Source organism: Grammomys surdaster, unplaced genomic scaffold (genome assembly GCF_004785775.1).
Source record: "Grammomys surdaster isolate TR1022 unplaced genomic scaffold, NIH_TR_1.0 189, whole genome shotgun sequence".
Classification (NCBI taxonomy): Eukaryota; Metazoa; Chordata; class Mammalia; order Rodentia; family Muridae; genus Grammomys; species Grammomys surdaster.
In genome coordinates, this window is record NW_021604634.1 from 9044729 (window position 1) to 9065773 (window position 21045).

General features: G+C 33.9%; 1 protein-coding gene across 1 annotated transcript in view; it reads right to left on the reverse strand.

Annotated features, from left to right (window-relative positions):
- Dok6 (docking protein 6) overlaps window positions 1–21045 on the reverse strand; it is a 411556-nt gene that overhangs the window by 261204 nt on the left and 129307 nt on the right. Inside the window, exon 2 of the mRNA XM_028768962.1 lies at window positions 11150–11257. Within this exon, the coding sequence (XP_028624795.1) occupies window positions 11150–11257 (108 nt within the window). The remainder of the gene's footprint in view (window positions 1–11149; window positions 11258–21045) is intronic.

The following is a 21045-nucleotide window of genomic DNA, read 5'->3' on the forward strand; positions in this document are numbered from 1 at the left end:
CCTCCACCCAAGGGCTTAACTCCTGGTTTCCTCTGTTTAAGCTTTACTTACAATTGTTCATTCAAATACTTCACACAAATAGCTAATCATACATTGATATTTCCTTTCTTTTTGTGTTCTGAATGTAACTAATTTTCCATATTTATTTGTATTAAGTGTTCCCCAAGTAATTAGCATTTGTAAATACAATGAAGATGGCCAACAATAGAGTAAAACTCTCCAGGATAACAGATGAGGTCTGACTATCTCTGAACCAGTGTGTTAGTGGCTGTTCTTGTTCAAGGAATGGAAATGTCTTATAGATAGAGGAAAATATCAATGTGAGAGAGAATAAAAGTATACAGGATTTTTAATATATAGATGATAATCACTCCAGAATTTCTTATAGGCTTCAAGGCACACCAAGCCATTGAGCACAACCTACATTACGTCAAGAATGTGATCATCCAAAAATGGAGCCCTGCCTTCATGACATCAACATGAGAAAGTTAACATGATGTGCACATGTACTTTATCTACACAAAACATGTTTGTTTTTAAGCGTAAGTTGTAAAGGCAGAAACTTTTTTTTAACAAGGCAGATTTCACTATTTCTTGGACTCTTTCAGATGTTTGCTTTAAATGCAGTAAATATCCTGCTCCAAGGAGAGATAGTAAAAAGAGAAATTAATTTCAATACCAGGTAACGGGGATTTAAATTGAGATTAGGGAGGTAGATGTGGCTCAGTGACAAAATCACTTGGCTACCATGAAAAATACTCTGAGTTCAATACCCAGCAGTTCAACAAGTAGAGATAAAAATGAGATTACTGTTGATATGAACATCATTTTTCTAACATCACAGTTTCCATCTCTGAAACTTCAAGTCATCTTATCTCCATCCATCTGTATTTTATTGATTTTTATTCTTTATGGCTAGCACTCATTTTTGTATCATTAAAGTTTCTTTAAATGACTTCTTTGTCATCTGGTCAGAAAATTAAGGGAAATTTATTAGCTGGTCTTATGTAAATTGCTCTTGTTCAGTTTTCATCTAGGATAAATTTGTTTTGAATATCTATTGTGACAATTATGTACAGCAACATTCTCAACCCTAATGCATTTTTAATAACTTCCTTCAGTAGCTAGTGATTTGAAATTCAAATTTCTTTCTACTAAGTTTAAAAAGTATATACCATTTTAAAATTGTTTGATATAAAATTGATTTATGCAGTAAGATCTCTCATACAGTAAACATGTCAAATGTGTAAATGAGACCATTAATACTTATAACCATATTACAGACAGGGCATAGCACACAGTTAAAGTTGATAAAATTTTTTTTTTATCTTTAGCTTATTTTTAGTAACCTTTCAGTTAGGTTAGAATTATTTCGCTTATTTGATTCATTATTTTAATTTCTGACTATTAAACATGACTGTGTCTTTAGAGAATGTCAAAATAACTATTTTTTAGTTTAAAGAGCTTATAGATTAATAAACAGAACCTATATAACAATTACAAACCATTTTAAACTATTCCAAACCTCTCTGTGGCTTACAATAAAAAAGTCAACTTCTGTGCCAAGTTTTCATGCTTCTTCTCAATTCTTGGTCATCTTTTCATGTGTTCTTTGAGTGGTTACCAGCACTAAAATAATCAAAATCTTGCCAATCTAATAACAATGTAATTTTTATTACTCATATCCATATACTTTCCTCTACATAATGCATTTTCTCCATCATTTAGCTCTGTGAAAACTGATGTTTAAGGAGGTCCCCACATGAACGATTTCTCTTTATTAACTTTTAACTATTAGAGGTGAAATTAACTGTTATCATCTGTGAATCATCATTTACTATATTTAACTATTTATAAATCTTTTCCTCCCTAGATTTCAACATGGTAAAATAATAGTTATTATGCCTTACCATTTAAGGTCTACTCCATTATGTGTGTATGTGCGTGTGCATCTGCATGCATGTATGTGTATCTCTCTCTCTCTCTCTCTCTCTCTCTCTCTCTCTCTCTCTCTCTCTCTGTCTGTGTGTGTGTGTGTGTGTGATGTATGAAGGTCGAAATGCCACGTGTGTATGCATTGCTCATTCATTTAGTGCACATGTATCTGGTAGCCAGAAGTCAACTTTATTTACTGTTTTCTGTAAGAATCTTCCATCTTTTTTGGGGGAGACAATCTACATTGAGACCAGAGGCAAGGTAGTCGAGGCAGACTAGGCAATGAGACCCTAAGATCTTCCTGTCTCCACCTCTGCATCACTGGAATTACAAGGTAGTAAAATCACACCCACGTTTTACTTGTGTTCATGGAAAAGTAAGTGTTTTACTGAATTATGTTCCCAGCTCTTCCAAACATTCCTAAATACTTTGTGTACAGTATCTCATTTACATATCACAGGAGGGCTGGAGGTTGTTAACCACTGTTGTGTTTGCTCCATGGGCAAAACCACCTGTATCATCTTATGAAATACTGCCTATTTTCAAGCTAGATATAGAAGTCTCACAGGAATATATACTGTGTTTAGAGTATGTGTTAACTTTTATAACATAATGACCATTACATAGAAATTCGGGTTAATCATCATTTCATGATCAGGTGGGTCTCTGGATAGATTCTTTATCACAAAGTAGCAATTACTCTGAGACAAATACGCATTGTAATTTACTCATGTTACCCGAGGTTTTAGTGAAATGTGCACAATTCAGTTACTTAAAGGTAACATGATTTTGAGGACTTGGACAAGTTATCATACTTGAGTGATTAGAATATCATTGTAGATTTATAATAAAGGGATAATGAGGAAGTGAAAGCTAAGTAGGTATCCAAAAGGAGAAAAGGGCAGACATAATAATCATTGAGTTAGTTAATACTATTGCAAAAAGAAAAGGATGAAAATGATGTAAGAGTATGGTTGTAAGAGCATCAGGTTTCTAAGCAGGAGCCTGAGGCTATGCTGTTCAAATTAACCCAATCTGAGCAATTGGACTGGAGGCTTAGCTTCATGAAAATGAAACTTAACATAGCACTGAGGAGTCATGATCTAATTATTCTTCTGATTAATACCAGCCAAAACTCTCCATTTCAGCTTATAGACAATCAAAGGAAAAAAGTGTAGTTAAATTTGTGATGAGTGTCTTAAATTATTAAGATTGTAGGTCAGCCCTGTCTATGCTATAAAGTGTTGTAGTAATAAAACCTTTAGTCTTCATAGTACTGCCATGAGAAAATATTTGCCTCATCACATACACTAAGTCTTTAGGAATGGGCTTTTGGAAGCCTGAAGGTACAGGAAGTAAAATTCATCTATTTATGAAGAATCAATTTCCAGGATGAGGAGTTGGCTCCATCAGTGAAGTGTTTGCCACATAAGCATGCAGGTATGAGTTTGCTTTGTTGTTTTGGTAAAGCATTAACCAAAAATCAACTTAGGAAAAGAAATGGTTTATTTGGCTTATATATTATTGCCTTTTATGGAAGAAAGTCAGGGCAGAAACTCAAGATGGGAACCCAGAGGCAAAAACTGAAACAAAGACCAAGGATTGTTGAGAGGAATGTTTTCTTGTACTGTATATTCAATTGCTGATTCCTGTACCCCAGAAATCTGGTTGGAGTAAGAACTTGGTATTGCCATTATTATGAAACATTTCCCAACTCAGAATTTTGTAAAACATTGTTCTCCATTGTCTTCTGATTGATTGGTCAATAAAAAGTTGACTAGCCTATACCTTAGCAAGAGATGATAAGGTGAGACTTCCATGCCCAGAGGAAGAGAGCATCTCAGGTGGGCCAGAAATGTCATCATCAGGATACAGATGAAGGAGGCCAGGTCGAGACTAACACAGCAATTCGTGAGACTCGTGGGTGGGAAGTGGCTGAAAAGTACTCTAGACCAGCATAATCGGGTAAGAATAGCTCAGTATCTGCCCAGCTATGGTAAAAGAAGCCTATTAATAATGGAAGGGGAGGCCCTTGGTCCTGTGGAGGCCTGAGGCCCCAGCGTAGAGGGATGCTAGAATGGTAAGGAGGGAGTGGGTGAGTGGATGGAGGAGCACCCTCATAGAGACAAAGGGGAGGTGGTAAGAGGGGGTGTAGGTAGAATGGAATCGGGGTATGTGGAGGGTTAACCAGGAAGGGGGAATACCTTTTGAAATGTAAATGAATTAAATGACTAATTAAAATAAAACAAATACAATACATATATGCATGTATGTTGTATACAATGTGGCTTCAGTGCCTATTGAGACAGAAGAGAATGTCTGATCCCATGGAACTGGAATTATGGACACTCTTGAGCCATTACAGGGGTACTGGGAACTGAATCACAGTCCTTTCAAAGAGCAGTCAGTGCTCTTCACCACTGAACCACACTTTGCTTTTCTTTTTCAAGAAGACTTTCTGGAATGCTATATCCTACACTATATAAAATGTCCCTTTTACTTTCTCAGGTGAAGTGATGAGATGAAAATTGTACCCAAGTTGTGTGAGGATGAGCCCAGAGTGCTTTATTCTCTGTTCTAACTATCCCTAGGCCTAGGCCTGAAAGCATCTACCCTCCATACAATCTAATCTTCCTAGTTGGCTGAATCCAGAGTCTCTTGGCTTCTGATTGAATTGCTCTACCTGTCCTCATACTAACTTTAGCTATAGATTCTAATCCTCTGGCTCATTCTCATTCTCTGTCTTATTTTGTCTTCACTTGTGTCTAGATTGTTCTCTCTGTAACCTGTCTCTGTAAATCTTTCCCAGTAAAACTGCCATACACACACACCATGCCCATACATCACATACCACAGCTTTTTTTTAATATTTCCCTGGTCTTAAGTAATCTCTCTTCCTCTGCTGTTCTCCTGTGAGTTGGGAATATCCTATAGCTGACTCATTCTATCAAATCTTTCTCTAATTCATTATTTTTATGTCTGTCAAATTAAATGTCACTTTTAAATATGGCTGCTTACTTGTACAAACTTACCTTACCTTCATTATTAGGAATTAAATATGTGTGATAAGGGTGTGCCGATATTCTGCTAGATCATAATATAATCTAGGGTGTGTCTGAATTTTGGTCTGATCATATTTTAGGATATGATCCCTCACCAGAGTAGTCATGTTGCTGAATTAAAATTACTCTTCAATGATGGCCATGCACTCTAAATGTCTAAAACCCTAAGTCTCAATAAACTCTTTCTTATAAAAAAACCCCTAAGTCTCAATAAACTTGTTCTTATATAGGTTGCCCTTATCACAGTGATTCTTCACAGCAAGAGAAAAGTAAATACGGTAATTCCAATATATGATGTGGTATCATTATCTTCCTCAAGAATATAATTTAATGGTGACTTTTTACCATTAATTAAGGATAATAATTCACATATCCGAAATGCATTCATTTAAAGTAAACAAATCAATGTTTTTAAATCTGTAAAAAATTGTAACAATTATCATCATAAAATAAAAACTGCTTCCATATTCCCAAACTACCACCAATACATTTTAGGCTCTTACACCGTTTGGGGTCCTTCCCATACCCCAATTCTACTCTACCGCTCCACAAACCTGCATAACCAAACATTTTGTTACTGTAAATTCATAAGAATATGTTTAAAAGAGAATATGCTTAAATATTAATTTAGGTCTGATTTCTTAATTCCACCCAGAAAGTCTAATATACATCTGATATTTTGTATGTTAGTCTTTTGTGTTCCTTTGTAGTATTTCAGAGATTTGTGAATTTCATATTTTCCTCTTTAGATTATTCACAACTGCTATTGTAAATGAAGTTAACCTTCCTACAATGTACTTATGTGAGATTGTTTTGCACCTTTTTTGAATAATCTTCTAAAAGTTAGATGGCTGGTTAGCTATAACATTTTTTAGTAAAACTATGCAATATTTGTTGTATAATTTCATAATTCATTTACTGTGAATATTAGCTGCTTCTACAGTTTCACAAATTTTAGTTATTTCTAGAGGTTTTCTGTTGACTATTTTAATGTTATGTTGAGAAGTGTGTGTTTACAAGTTCATAATGTATCCATTTTAAGACTACATTGCTTATCTTCTTAAGTTGCAAGATTTACATAGCCTTGGGAGATTTATTGTGCCCTATATGTTCTTTAAAAATGACTTTTTTCCTAGTTAGTAATCTGCATTTTAAATAAAAAAATGGTGATTTGAATCGAAAGCATTTTACATTTTGATACATTTTAAATTGCATTTTAGAGAATATTTGTTTTAAGATACTTTGCTTGTAGAATTTTTGCTTTTAAAACAGTTTTTCTTTTGCTTAATTCTGTCAATTTTATGCTTTTACTGCTTAGCTTAGAAGAATGATTGGCTTTGCATTTACATTATTTGTACTGTGAAGGAGTGATAATTTTACTTAACATTCAGTTAGTGGTTGAAAAACAATTCCATGTTGACCTGTCTTTATTGACTAAATTGGATTGATCACTTAGGATTGGATTTGTTTTTCACCTTTTTTTTTTAACTTCCATTGATCTATACTTACAGTCTCTTACCTAATCACATGGCCATGATTTCTGTAATTTTAGAATGTTTTAACAACTTCAATAATTCTAACTTTGCTCTAATGTACTATTAAGCCTGCTTTGGTTATTTTATGTTATACACATTTCTTTTAATTTTTTATTGGATATTTTATTTACATTCCCCCCTCTGTCCAGGAACCTCATATCCCATCCCCCCTCCTCCTGCTTCTATGAGGATGTGCCCCCACCTACCCCCCACTCCCACCTCCACACCCTCAAATTTCCCCATACTAGGCATCTAGCCTTCATGGGACCAAGGATCTCCTCTCTTGCCTATGCTCAACAAGGCCATCCTCCCCTACATATATAGCTGGAGCCATGGTCCCTCCCTATGTGCTCCCAGGCTGGTGGTTTAGACCCTGGGAGCTCTGGTTGGCTATACATTTTTATATTAACCCATTCTGTCAGTATCTACAAAAAAACCTAATATTTTATGAGAAATATAGGTATCAAGTTTAAGATAATGACAACCTAGTAACATGGAGGAGCTATACGTACTGCCATTTCTTTATGTATATGCTTTCTTTCCTTTATTCTGAGTTAATTTCCATAAGTTTCAGCATGAAAGTTTTTTATGTGGTTTTATGAATTCATTCATAGTTATTTGTTGGCACTATTATTAATGCAGTTCTTTTTAACAAGGCAATTTGATAAGTGTCATCTGCCACTATGTGAAATAATGCAATTGATTTTTCATTTTAAAATTCTCATGCCTAATGTTCACTGCATTCATTGGTTCTGGTATTTCTAGTTTAACAAGCATTTACAACAAATAATTATGTTGTCTAAGAATAGAAAGCATTTTTTTCCTTTTCTTCTAGAAGAACTTATTAGAAGTTCTTTTTCAAATTGTTGAAGCTTGCTCTGTTGTTGGTTTATTGAGAGCTATGCATAATCAATGCAGGTTAAAATTTGGCAAATGCTTTTTCCTGTACTTCTTTAATGCTCCTGTAATATTTTCACCTTTTATTGCAATTATTTCATTAAGTTTCAAAGAAAACAATCTGCTCCTTCTGTAGTAAACTACATTTTATGGTGACACTGTTTTCATATTATTCTAGTTATATTTCTATTAATAGTTTTCTAAGAAATTTTGAGATTTACAGAAAATATTGGTAGTTTCCTTTCAAAGTATTTTTATTGTTTGGTATCTTGTTGCTGACAAAATTAATTAGAAAGAAAAAAATCTGTCAATTCTGAGGTGGGGCATGGAAGAGATATAAGGGAAAGTTAGTCGAGAGGGGCCGGAGGGTGGAAAGGAAGGTAATGAGTGGTGAAACTGACATAATTCTATCTTAATTAAAACATTAAAATAAAATAAATAAGTAAATAAAAAGACCAATTATTATAAAAGACAATAGTTAATAAAATATGAAATGTAAGATTTTTGTTAGATGATTCATAAATTATGCCACTTCAGGTTTCTCATTCTGTGGCTCATGCTTTAAGCAAGATATACAAGCCTTTGCTATGAAGTGATCTCCTTTTGCCAGAGCTTATCTACCTCACTGTCACCCATGGCCCTGTGCTGAGCATGTGTGTCTCTTTGAGGACATCTACCACTAGTTTTCTCTTTTGAAGTGTGTTTTTCTTACCTCTGATAGCCTAAATTACTAGAGCCAGCTATTTTTCCTATGCCTTCTAGTTTTCTTGTGATAGTGATTCTTTCAGTTCCAGGGCCATTACTACCACCCCTCTGACTGCCCCTCTCCTTAGTGGAAAGGGGGACATTTTGTTTTGGTAATTCATTTGTTTCTACTTTACAAACAAAATCCCTTGGTTCAGAGACCTAGGCTATGCCTAATTTATTTTGTGTTTTGATGTAAAAGTTAGGGATTACTTGTGTATATTGGCAATAGAAGGAGAAATAGACATTTAAACACAGTAGTCTTATGATACACTGTCTTGTTTAAGCCATATCATATATTTCCATAAATTTGTAATATATTTCAGTTCTGTTTTGTAAATCTCATTTGTCACACTTTTGTCCCCCAAAGTCTTTTGATCTTGTGCTAAGTGTTTTTTGTTTGTTTATTTGTTTTTTGTTTGATTTGTTTTTGTTTTGTTTTTCTTTGCTTATGGAGTGACCTTCTATTACACATGTCTTGGATATTCTTATGGGCTGTTTTTTCTAATGTTTCATCTTTGTAAATTCAAGCTGTAGCAGTCTATATTTTATTCTGATTCTATGTTACAATAAAAGTACGTTATTTTCACAACACTTTCATAGTAATTTAAGCTTAAGACCAATGGTAAACAGAGAAAGCATTTCATAATTTTTCTCCACCACTGCATTCCTTGGTACAGTGCAATATTTCTAGCACAGAGAACAATACTATACATAAAACAAAGTCTAGAAAATCAGGCATATAATGAGCTTGAATTCTAGGTCAGACTGATGGGCAGGATAACTCAAAGACTGAAACTTTCTTAAAATCTAACTGTTCATAGTGGAAATGAAGAGATTTTCAATGAGCAGTGTCCAAGACAAATCAGAGTAAGCATGTACTTAATCCCTAAGTATTTCTATAGAGAGCGTGTGATTGCTACTGTAGTATAAAAATAAATTGAAGCTGGAAAAGTCAGCTTATATAAAATTAGGAGTTTCAGTTGTGATGATTCATGGCTATAATTTTAGTTCCTGGATATCTGAATTCAGAGGCTCATAAGTTCACAAGTAGATGGGGCTATATAGTAAAATTGGTCTCAAAAATAAACAACTCCTACATGTGAAATTATGGGCAATTAATGACTGCTAAGAGAGATGGACTTGGTCTGTTCCAGGGAACAACCCTCTAATAATTTATCCTAGCCACAAACGTTGTCTGTAATCATCAATACATATGGACCATACTAAATAAGCTTAGTATATAGCTAAATATATGTAACAATAATAAGGAAGGAAGAAGAAACCACAAATATAATAAACAAGTAAAACACACCATCAACAACAAGATAAGCAAGAAGAAAGGGGAACTGTTTCATATGCCTCAAAGAGATGATCACTTTGCAGTAAGTGGTGGAGACATTATTACCACGATATCCATCACTCAGGTCTCATCTTTGCTAAGACATTTATTGAATTACAAATAATGGGAAATGCATAGTTTTCTAGATCTCCATGTTGTTCTACATGCATATGAATTTTGTCTACAGTAAGATTCAAGGCTTTGGGAGTACAGTGGCTTTGTTTTATACAACCTTACTTAGCAGGACAAACAGAGGATCTGTCATAGAGCAGACATCTAAGATGTATTTGTATCCAAATTACCAGTCTATATAAGCAGTTGAAATCTTAGAGCAAATGCATCTTTTCTATATAAAATATGGCTAAGTTCAAGCTTAACATAATGCCTTGTTAGGTATTTTGTTTGTTTTATTTGGAGAAAAAAATGTTGTACTAGCTAGAGTTTTAATTAGTGTCTATCACTGCTGAGCAGGTAGGTTGCACTGTTCACTTTTTCTTGATAGAACACCACGACTCTAGAAGAAAGAGTTTTATTTGGGCTTATGAATCCAGATGGATTAGAGCCTATGATGATAGAACAGAGACATGGTAGATAGTGATGGATGTCAAAAAGTTACATATTGAATTCTAAACAAAAAGCAGAGAAAGTGAACTGGAAATGGCATAGGTCTTTAAACTCACAAAGGCTACCTACAATGACATATCTCTTGCAACATGGCCATGCCCACAAGACTGTCTTAGGATTTCTATTCCTTTGAAGAAACATCATTACCATGGCAGCTCTTATAAAAAGAAACATTTAATCGAGTCTAGCTTATAGTTCAGAGGTTTAGTCCATTGTCATCATTGTCGGTAACATAGTAGCACTCAGGCAAACATGATACTAGAGAAAGATAAAAGAGTTTTACATCTAGAGCAGCAGGATGCAGGAAGAGAGAGAGAGAGAGAGAGAGAGAGAGAGAGAGAGAGAGAGAGAGAGAGAGAGAGAGAGAGAGGGAGAGAGAGAGGGGGGGAGGGGGAGAGGGAGAAAGAAAGGGAGAAGGAGATTGGATTTGGCATGAGTTTCTGAAACCACAAAGCTCACCCCTAGTGACATATTTCCTCCAACAAAGCCACACCTACTCCAAAAAGGCCACATATCCTAATCTTTTTCTTGCCTGGAATTTATGCAGCATCTACCTGTCAGCATATTTGATGATCATTTTTTGTTAATTTGCTGAGTAAAAAGCTAATGCTATCTATATTAACAGTGTCATCAACACTGCTAAAGCTTATCTGATAACTGCTACTTCCTAAATACTGTCCATAGTTTAAATCAGAGTAGCAAATGCACAATTAACCTGAAAAGAGGGAAAATGCCCACTCAGCACCTTAGAAAAGATCAAGTTGAGTTATGATTCATCTCATTTTGCAAAGTCGCCATAAAAATGAGCCTTTCACTTTGCAGAAGTATAGCTGGGATTTACAGCAGATGATTAAGATAAGGAAGAAAAATAACTTTTGCATTTTATCAGAACAGGAACATTTTATCTTGGCCATGAATTTTTCCCTCTGTAGATTTCATTCATCAAAGAAATGTCTCCACAAGTTGTCAAGTGCCCAGTTGTTCCCCAGGGACCTCTATGTGTGACTTACCTTGTGAAAGTTTCTGAAATAAGCTGCCTTTTCATCTGGAAACTTTTCTAGCCTTCTGGGTCCCTTGCTAGAAGCCTTCTTAAAAACCAACCAGCATCGTCTGAATATCTGAAAGCAAATAAAGGAATCTGATTATCCATCATTTCCTATGAGTGTTTTGGTATTTGGAGTTTTATCTATTCAACTATTCCACTAGGGATGAGCTTCTAAAATTCCCTTTACTTCATAGAATGATTTCTTCAAAGGGAAGTGTGTGACTAATAGAAATTGCAGCACAATTTGAAAACATAATGCATCATGTGAAATTCAATGTGCCAATCTGTTGGCATTAATCATTTTTAATATAAGTAATCACTTTGGTGTCAATACTGCACACATGATGACAATTTTTCATTTAATTTGCCACTGCTGTGAGCATTTAGTCCAGATAAGTGGAATAGATACATACTGTTAGTTTTATAAATTCTAATGAAATAATATTTATAATTGTCTTACACAAATTGAGGATTTTCAACAAATAATCATAACTTAGAAAATAGCAAAAACAAAGCTTCATTTTGGGCTCATGTGATTCGCTTGTTTTACAGTAACTAGGATATATTAAATAATTATTATGTAAAATAGAATATATTTTAAAATTTTATTTACAGGTTAATCCTAGTAACTACTGCTGTAAACAGGTACTACTATTTTTATATTATGATAAATGTAAGAGATTGGTCAAGGCTTGAACACATGTATTTCTGAATCTTATGCTTTAGCTTTTAAAATGATCACTAATTATGTAAGCTGGGTTTATTGGTTTTTGGACCATGTTCTTTCTTTCTGGAAATAATCAATGCCAAACTTTTATGTTGGCATCTTGTTTTTACTGTATTATATCACATGTTCTCCATAGATATATTGAAAAGCAAATAAGTAAAATGCATTTTTTCTTTCTAGTAGTTGAACATCTTTGGTAATTCAAAATGGCCACAGCTTTTTAATTTATAAATTTAGCATATTTTATTCCTGGGGAAATTTTCTCCACCAGCATAAGGAGAGATTTCATCAAAGGCAATTTCAGAAATGTTAGTCACTGTGTTTCTAGTCTGTGTCTTTATTCAAAGTACACAGTTGTCACAATCCTTTTTCTGCTATTAGAAGACAGAGAGTGTAATTCTTTCAAATTATTCCCATGAACATTGTTTCCTACTCACTGAAAGACAGCATTTTCCATGTTAAAAAGCACTCTCAGAGCTTTCACAAAAGACTTTCCCCACTAAAGTAAAATAAGTAAAATAACAATGTGAAGACAATCCTAGTGCTCCTGCTGTCTTCCTTAGATCTTCTGCTATAGTCTTGAAAAATACATCAAGAATGATGCTGAGCTCTGAGCACTCAATAACATGTCTGCCCATCTCTGCAACTAGCTATGTCTTTCTTACCAAAGGGTTAGTAGCTATACACCTGCAAATGAGGCACTGCTCAATTTCTTTATAACTACTGGTGTTTGACACATTGTGTTTACCACATGACATCATAGTTCTTGATTATTTGTTGGACTTTCACCAACCCCAACTCCAAATGAAATTCTGTTAATGATTACAATATGGAATAAGCCCAAGGTTTGTTTAGCTTTAATAATGATTTTTAGTCATTTTTACCCCATCTGTTTCTCATCTCTGTTATTCTCTTACTGAAAGTGTTCTTCCCATCTTTTCTATTTGCAAGTCTTTTTATGTGAGACTCATTAAGTTTAATTAGTTTCTTTCCTCAGCATAGGTGGGAGGTTATTTACTGAAACAAAGGCAAGTTTCCAATGTGAAAAAATGGCACCCTTTCCCCCAGAAAACATACACTGCCAGTGGTCCCTCAGGGAGGCGTAGAATCTCAGGAAGCCCTCCCTAAATTGTACAAAATTATATGGAAAATGCTAACATATACGAATTGAGAGATTTGGGGAAATTGTTGAATCTTTTGTATTGATATCACACAGCTCTTTTATTTACTCATCATACAACCTGGGCAAATTACTTGGTGCTCAGCTCATAAAGATGGGTAAAGCATGGAATTGAGGGAGAATCTGAAAAGATGGGCCAAAGTTTTAGTGTACAGAGAACTCTCCACAAGGTGCTATCCTCTGTAACGTTATCTTATGGACTAAGTATTATTTGCTACACATGGTGAAGCTGTACATAATGACACTTTATTTTTATTCAAGGAGTCCCAATTCTAACATATATTCAAGCAAAATAATCAGATACAAAGATTCTGTCCATATTAGTTTTTCAAACAGTACAATAGAAAATAATATTAATAATTTCCCAAACATAAGTTTTGGGATTTAACAAAATATACTTGAAATTCCACCTTTCTTTTTGTTAAGCATTCAAATTTTAGACTATCAAGCCCTTTAGGCATATTAGTGAAGAAAAAATTAATGATTTAAGTTTAGGGCTAATTAATATTGAGAAACTAAGTAAGTTAACTTACTACCACAGTGCATACAGAGGAGATATTGACTAACACAGTACAGCCACACACAAAACAGACAAAATGTTCTTAACACAGTCATGATTAACACTTTTGAACAACAAGCATATTTATCTATACTTTGTTATTAAAAACTGGCTTGCACAAATAAAAATTTAATGGTCTCCTATGATTCAGATATAAATTAATATATATGACCAATTAATACAAAGTGTTCAAATATTCCCTTGAATGCAAATAGAGATTCTATTAATATATCATGATGGTTCAAATATTGTTGAACAATATAACTGTGTATGCAAGTATACTAAGAATAAATACAAATGGAAAATTTGTTCTCTTCTTAAAATTCCTCTTGCTACAAAATAACATGAAGTAATTTTGTGCTAAAGACATCTTTTAATTTAGATTTCAATCAAACTGTTGTATTAAAATTTGGAATCTTGTGTTGTAATGTCTAAGAAAATAGACAACTTTCATGTGAGTATTTTATAATAATTAAATATCTTGTCTCAAATTATTTAAGCTTATTTTCAAGTTTAAGTTTCTCATCAATAGATTAATTTCCATCTACTATAGAACTTGCCCATTTAGATTATAAGAGATATCTGACAGAAAACACCTAAAGTGCATTTGAAAAGTAACCTTCCTCTTATCAGAAATTTGTGGGATACTAAGTTCTATTGTTCCAAAGTTCATACACTGAATCCAATCTGATATTATTTGGAGATATATAATAGTGCTAGGCAGGTTTGTGGAGGTAAGTTTTGATGGTAAAATTAGGGTTTTCATGAGGATAATCATGACCATCATGTTTCCTCTCTTTCTGCTTATTAAAAATGAGAAAGTACATAAGCACATACTGAGAAAACAGTCTACATGCCAAAGAAAAATAGATTTCTGTGGTTAAAGCCAAATAATGTGTGATACTTTATTAGGGTAGCTTAGGCTTATTAACATAGATGCCATAGATAAATGTATAGATAGGTGATAGATAGATAGATATATAGATTGGATATATGATAGATAATAGATAGTTAATAGATGATAGATGACAGATAGATAATGGATAGATTAGAGAGAGATGATCAAAGACAGGTAGATGATAGGTATATAGATAATATATAGGTAGGTAGGTAGATAGATAGATAGATAGATAGATGGATGGTTGGATAGATAGATAATATTTTATTTGTAGCATTGATAGGATAATATTTATGACTATAGTGTAACAACAATATTATATAAGTGAAAAATCATAAAATCATTCCTATGAATCTGAGCAGGAATTTAACTGGTCATGAGCACAAAGACAAATATAATGCAAGGTAGAGTGTATATAGATTAGAAATATTTTTCCTAATTGGCATGGATGTGTTGAGAGTCTTCCCTTGAAGGAAATTGAGATGAAAATCTTTAGTAAAACTCTTCTTTTGTACTGAAAAATGGTCACTTTATTGACTACATCTTGGTAATTATCATAATATCAAATAAGATCTTAAAATATTCATAGAATATATATGAAGGCATTACAATGTTCAATTTGTGTTACTATAGTGAATTTAATTTACAAAGTGAGTTAAATATGAGGAAGAAAATTTTTAAGTGTTGTTGTTAAATCATTATTATTGCAGAACAAGTGATAACAAATAATTAAGATACTAAATAGAGTAATTTTGATAGTGTCTTATACTTCAGCTTTTATAACATAGAGACAAACAGCCACATATAAATGACCTTGTTTTTAAGAGTTCAGGAAATTAAGTGTTTTCCAAGTTGAAAGACCTGCCACTTATTTTTGGAGATGATTTATGTTATTAACAGGTTCTAAAATAAACAAATAATAAGTTGGACAACATGAAACTTTAAAGTTTCTGTAAGACAAAGGACTCTGTCAATAGGACAAAACAGTAGCCTACAGATTGGGAAAAGATCTTCACCAACTCTATCTCTGACAGAGGGTTAATATCATATATATATATATATATATATATATATATATATATATATATATATATATATATATTGAAAAAGTTAGACACTAACCACCCGTAACCCAATTTAAAAATGGGATACAGAGCTAAACAAAGAATTCTCAACTGAGGTATCTCGAGTGGCCAAAAAGCACTTAAGGAAATCCTCAAAGTCCTTAGTCACCAGGAAAATGCAAATCAAAACCAACTCCGAGACTCCATCTTACACCCAGCACAATGGTGAAGATCAAAAACCTAAGCAACAGCATATATTGGTGAGGATGTGGACCAAGTGGAACACTCCTCTATTGCTGGTTGAGTGAATACTTATACAACCACTCTGGAAATCAATCTGACAGTTTCTCGGAAGACTGGGAATAGTTCTACCTGAAGACCCAGCTATACCACTTCTGGGGATACACTGAAAAGATGCTGCTCCATACCACTAGGACATGTTCCACTATATTCATACAGCTTTATTTGTAATAGCCAGAAATTCCCGGATGCTCCTCAACCAAAGAATGGATACAGAAAATGTGGTTCATTTACATAATGGAATACTACTCAGCTCTTACAAACAAGGGCATCATGAATATTGTAGGCAAATGAATGAAACTAGAAAATATGATCCCGAGTGAGATAACCCAGACCCCAAAGGACACGCATGGTATATACTTACTTATAAGTGGATATTAGCCCCAAACTACAGGATACCCATGCTATACTCCACAGACTCAAAGAAGCTAAACAAGAATGAAGGCCCCAGGGAGTATTTTGAAGCTCACTTAGGAGGGGCAACAAATGATTATAAGAGAGCTGGATTGGATAGTGGATGGGGTGTTTCAGGATCAAGAGATGTGCTTGCTTTTCATGTGGGTCATGTAACAGCTGGAGCAAAGTTTGTCTGTAAAGCTGTTGCCTGTCTGTGGAATACATTCATCTAACCAAGCTGCCTGGTCTGCCATCAGTGAGAGAAATACTTAGCCTTAGGAGACTTCATGTGCCAGGTTGGGGAGATACCCAGTGGGATACTCTACCCTCTAAGCTGAGAAAGGGCGGGAAAAAGGAGGGAGGGACTCTGTGAAGGAGGGAACAACACTGGGGGACAGCGACAGAGACTTAAAGTGAATAAATAAATTATTTAATGAAAAAAAAAGGAGTGCATCAAGTTCCAATTATTCAGACAAGTTTTTAATATCAGAAGCCTAAGGAGACTTTTGAATGGCTTTCAAAATGAATATATTCATATTGGCAAAATACCAAAATAATTCGTAAGTACATTAAGCAAAAACAAATTTAATTCAGAATTTAAATCTACTTTTCTTATCCTGTTCTATTTTAGGAACCAAATTTTAGGATATCTAAAACTCCAATCAGTGATAGTTTCTTAGACATTTGAGTTTTGTTGTTTGTTTGTTTGTTTGTTTTGGTATTCATAAACTTGAAACTTTGAATTGTACTAGTCAGTTTTTTTCTACAAAATTCCTTAATTTTTGTTTGTCTTATTTTTTGATATTTAAACATCTAAGGAAAATCTGACAGTGATGTCACTAAAATATATATTTTATTGTAAAAATAATATGAATAAACCATGGCTATGGACTAGTTATTTTTATTGTACTTTCTAATTGAAAATTTAAAGTTGAAAAGAAAATGCTTAATAAATGTTGAATTCTTTTTTCTTTAGTCATAATTTTTCTAAATTCTTTGAAATTAAATAAGAGAAGATAATGACTAAGACCATAGTATGGAGACATTTCACATGTCACCTGTGTTATTGATGTGAAGCAAAATTAAGTATGAATCAGAAACTTAATGCCTCCTCCACAACAGTAGTAGGAAGCAAATGGGAAGGAAATATCTTCCCTTTGACCTTTTCATCATTCCAGCATTTATTAGGACATCACAATAGTGATCTGTAGGCCTAGAACTAGTGCTTTAAATGAGTATGTTGGAGACTTTCCAGATATGAGCAAGAAAAATGATGCTTGAAACTAGAAAATCATTGCTTGGTGGGAAAAAAACTATATGTAAAGAAAAGGCTTTATTTTGCTTTTAAATGAAAAGTGTAAAATTTTTCACAAAACGAAAGAGAACCCCATGAATGAATTAGTCAATTTAATGCCTTAATGTTTTTGCATCCCATGAGATGATTATCAATTAATGACCTTTGTGAGTCCTGTGTAGAAAGTAGGGGGGTTCTTCTGTTCTCTTTAGATACATCTTGCATTTCAATGGCATAGATAGTTTCAAATCTTTTGGTTTGGGCTCCTTAATGACAAAATTTATTGCTTGGAGACAGCTTCTGTGTCAAGTGTCTGTCCCTTGACAGTTAACATTGCTGCAGGCTCCACCTTGGTTTAGGGAATGCTGCAACTTCTATCTTGAAATAAGAACTGAGAATTTCACTTTCTCTTTCAGAAACCCATTCTAAACAAGCTGGTTGCCTAAGCAACCAGGATAAACGATGACCTCTGGGTCTCCTTATAGAAAATGGCCTGTTGCTGCCAGAACTCTAGAAGTCCCACAGATCTCCAGCTGGACCATTCCAGCTTGCCATAATCACATGCCCTTTTCTTCTGATGAAAACTTCTTTTACCACATGACGTTTTTCTTTTCTTTCTTTTTTCTTTTCTTTTTTTTTTTTAGCTTTTCACCATTTTCAAGGTGATTTTATACAAAGCCATCTTTTTCCAGATAAGACTCACAAGGAAAAAGTAGATATCATTGGCTGTAGTTTATAGGTTTATAGCTGTAAATTATGTTATTTAGCAAGAACTCATTCACAAGTTTAACATACTCAACATTAGATTTAATAGACCTATTCAATTACAAGCCATTGACCTAATGAACCTTGCATGTTAAAAATAGGGCTTCAGTAACTGCAGGAATTTCTGATAATAGGAATTGCCAAAGTTGACAGTTTATGGCAATAAAGGAAGTCAGAATATTTCTCTAGGGAATATATATACATATACATACACATACACATACACATACACATACACATACACATACACATACATATACATATATATCTGAGTGGCTGTGTTTTCTCCTGAAAGTAAGATTCCTTCACCCTCCAAATGCACACACAAACACTACACATACATAAATGATACACTGACATATAAGATTTATTTATTCAAAAGTGTGTATTTGATGGACATAAAATAACAAATATGTAAAGCCAACCCTGACGTATATATGGCAAAATTATGCTGTAACTTCCAACAGATAGTTGAAGATCTTTGTCCTACCACAGAAGGCTGTTTTGTGTGTGTGAAATGTAACTATTATTATAAATAAGCTTAGTCACCTGGTGGATTTTCATTTATTGTGTTAAATATGAAATCAAGTCTTGTTTCTGATTTGTACCTAATTCTGTGATATATGCTTGAATACCAGAAACTCACTCATGTATTCATCCAGAGTCCATCCACCCATCTATCATCTAGCCTTCCACCTGAAAACAGATGCCACTCAATAGAACGTTTTGCAAAGTGGTTTGAATTTCTTGTTTCCTAGATTGAAATTCTAATAACTATAAATTAATTGAATCATTCTTCATTCTAGGCTAAATGGCTAGCCTGAGAACTGGAATTTTCCCAACTATTCCAAGAGCTACAAGATACCCAAAGAGTGAACTGAGAAGCCAGAGTAAGAGAGAAAGAATTTCCAGTTGTGGGAGTGGCTTATGAAAGGATGTTGTTTTCTGTTCCTATGTGATGCCATTAGAAACTCCGAGTAATGATGAAACATGGTAAATAACAAAGAAGCTATTGTACATGCATTCTTGAAGTGGACATTGAAGTAAACTGTACAATCAGAGATAAAGACACTGTAACATAACCAGAAGTTAGTGTGCAGAATATGTAAAAGTTTCTGAATTTCTGAGCATTTATATGTGTAGCCTCCACATTTTAAATCAAAACGTGACAAAAAAAAAACATTTTAAAAAGTCACTATTTTCTAAAATATCCCTACAGAGTCTCTTTTTAAAATGTAAAGCATAGCACCTGTTTAAACAACTGTTACAATGCTAGCTGACTACCAATTCTGCTCTTTTAAAAATACTTATTTTTATGTGTATACATGTATACCTGCATGATAGTATGAATACATGCTTGAAGGTGTTCATGCTGGTTAGAAGAGTGTGTCTAAATCCCTGGAGCTGGAGTTACAGGAGTATGAGCTACACAATATTGATGCTGGGAGCCAAATTCAAGTACCCTGAGACAGAAGATGTATTCTTAACCACGGAGCCAATTTTCAAGATTTCCCTCATTACCTCTTTTAAATACAAGTTATTCACATTTTCACAATGATGTCATACAGTTTTAGTCACAAGAGTCAGATAAATACATGACACAAATATTCCTAACTTTGTAAATGAAATTTTAGTAAAAGCAGATACAAATTACTATGTAAGTGACCTCACAGAAAAAATAGAGCACTAAAATGTTATAAGAAAAGATAAGAAAAGAAGGAATTTAATTTGCTGAAGATTTATTTTTATGTCAGGAATGAATATACTAAGAAATAAACATAAGGGAATTGATAAGGTTTTCACTGTACACATTACTCCAAAACGAACATTTCTAGAAGTGAACAACTCCAAGAATTTGAAAAGACTATCTAATTCTAGAAAGGGCAGGATACTTTAATTGCCACTTGTGAAAAAGGAATTTTACATGTGCCTAGTAAGTTTACAAATTTGCTAAATCCTTAAAACTGAATCTGGGTAATCTGAAGTAGAAATATGAAGAGACAGCTCTTTCTTAACAAAAGAAAAGAAGAGAGCAGTTTGAAATGGGGGTCGTTGGCTTCTGTTTCTGCTGGAGAGTCTGTTTAGTGAGTCTAGAAGAGGCACAGCTACGGGAAACCTTGTGATGTCTTCAGAAATATGCACAGGCACTAGCAATTCTTCTCTGTGTTATGTACCCAAGAGAAAAATATATGTACCCTTTATAACATTTGTGATAGCATTACTCATCACAGTCTCAAAAGCGAGCATTATGATTCATGTACACACCTGAGCAATTAACACCCTTGAAAGTATATGAGCTATTGCTACAGAGTCAATCCTCCAAATCATCACTTTAATAAAATCCCAGTAAAAGAACACATGTTAAGATCTATATATTCACATCAATCCTCCAGGTTGCCTAAACCATGTTGTGATGTGAAAGCTATATTTAGAAATATAGTACCAAGAAGAGGAAAGTAACATCCATCATAATCACCGCAGTGACTGATTCATTTGGAGGTACAGGCATGAGAGGAAGGTCTATGTTGAAGATCCTTCTTCCTCACTAGAAATATTCTGGCTACCTGATGCCATGTACACCAATATTTGCTTTTAGGTATATGTATGGAGTTTATGCCATTTTATCAGTTTGTCTTAATTCGTTTGGAGGGTATTATGTACTTACTCTTTCTCTTTGG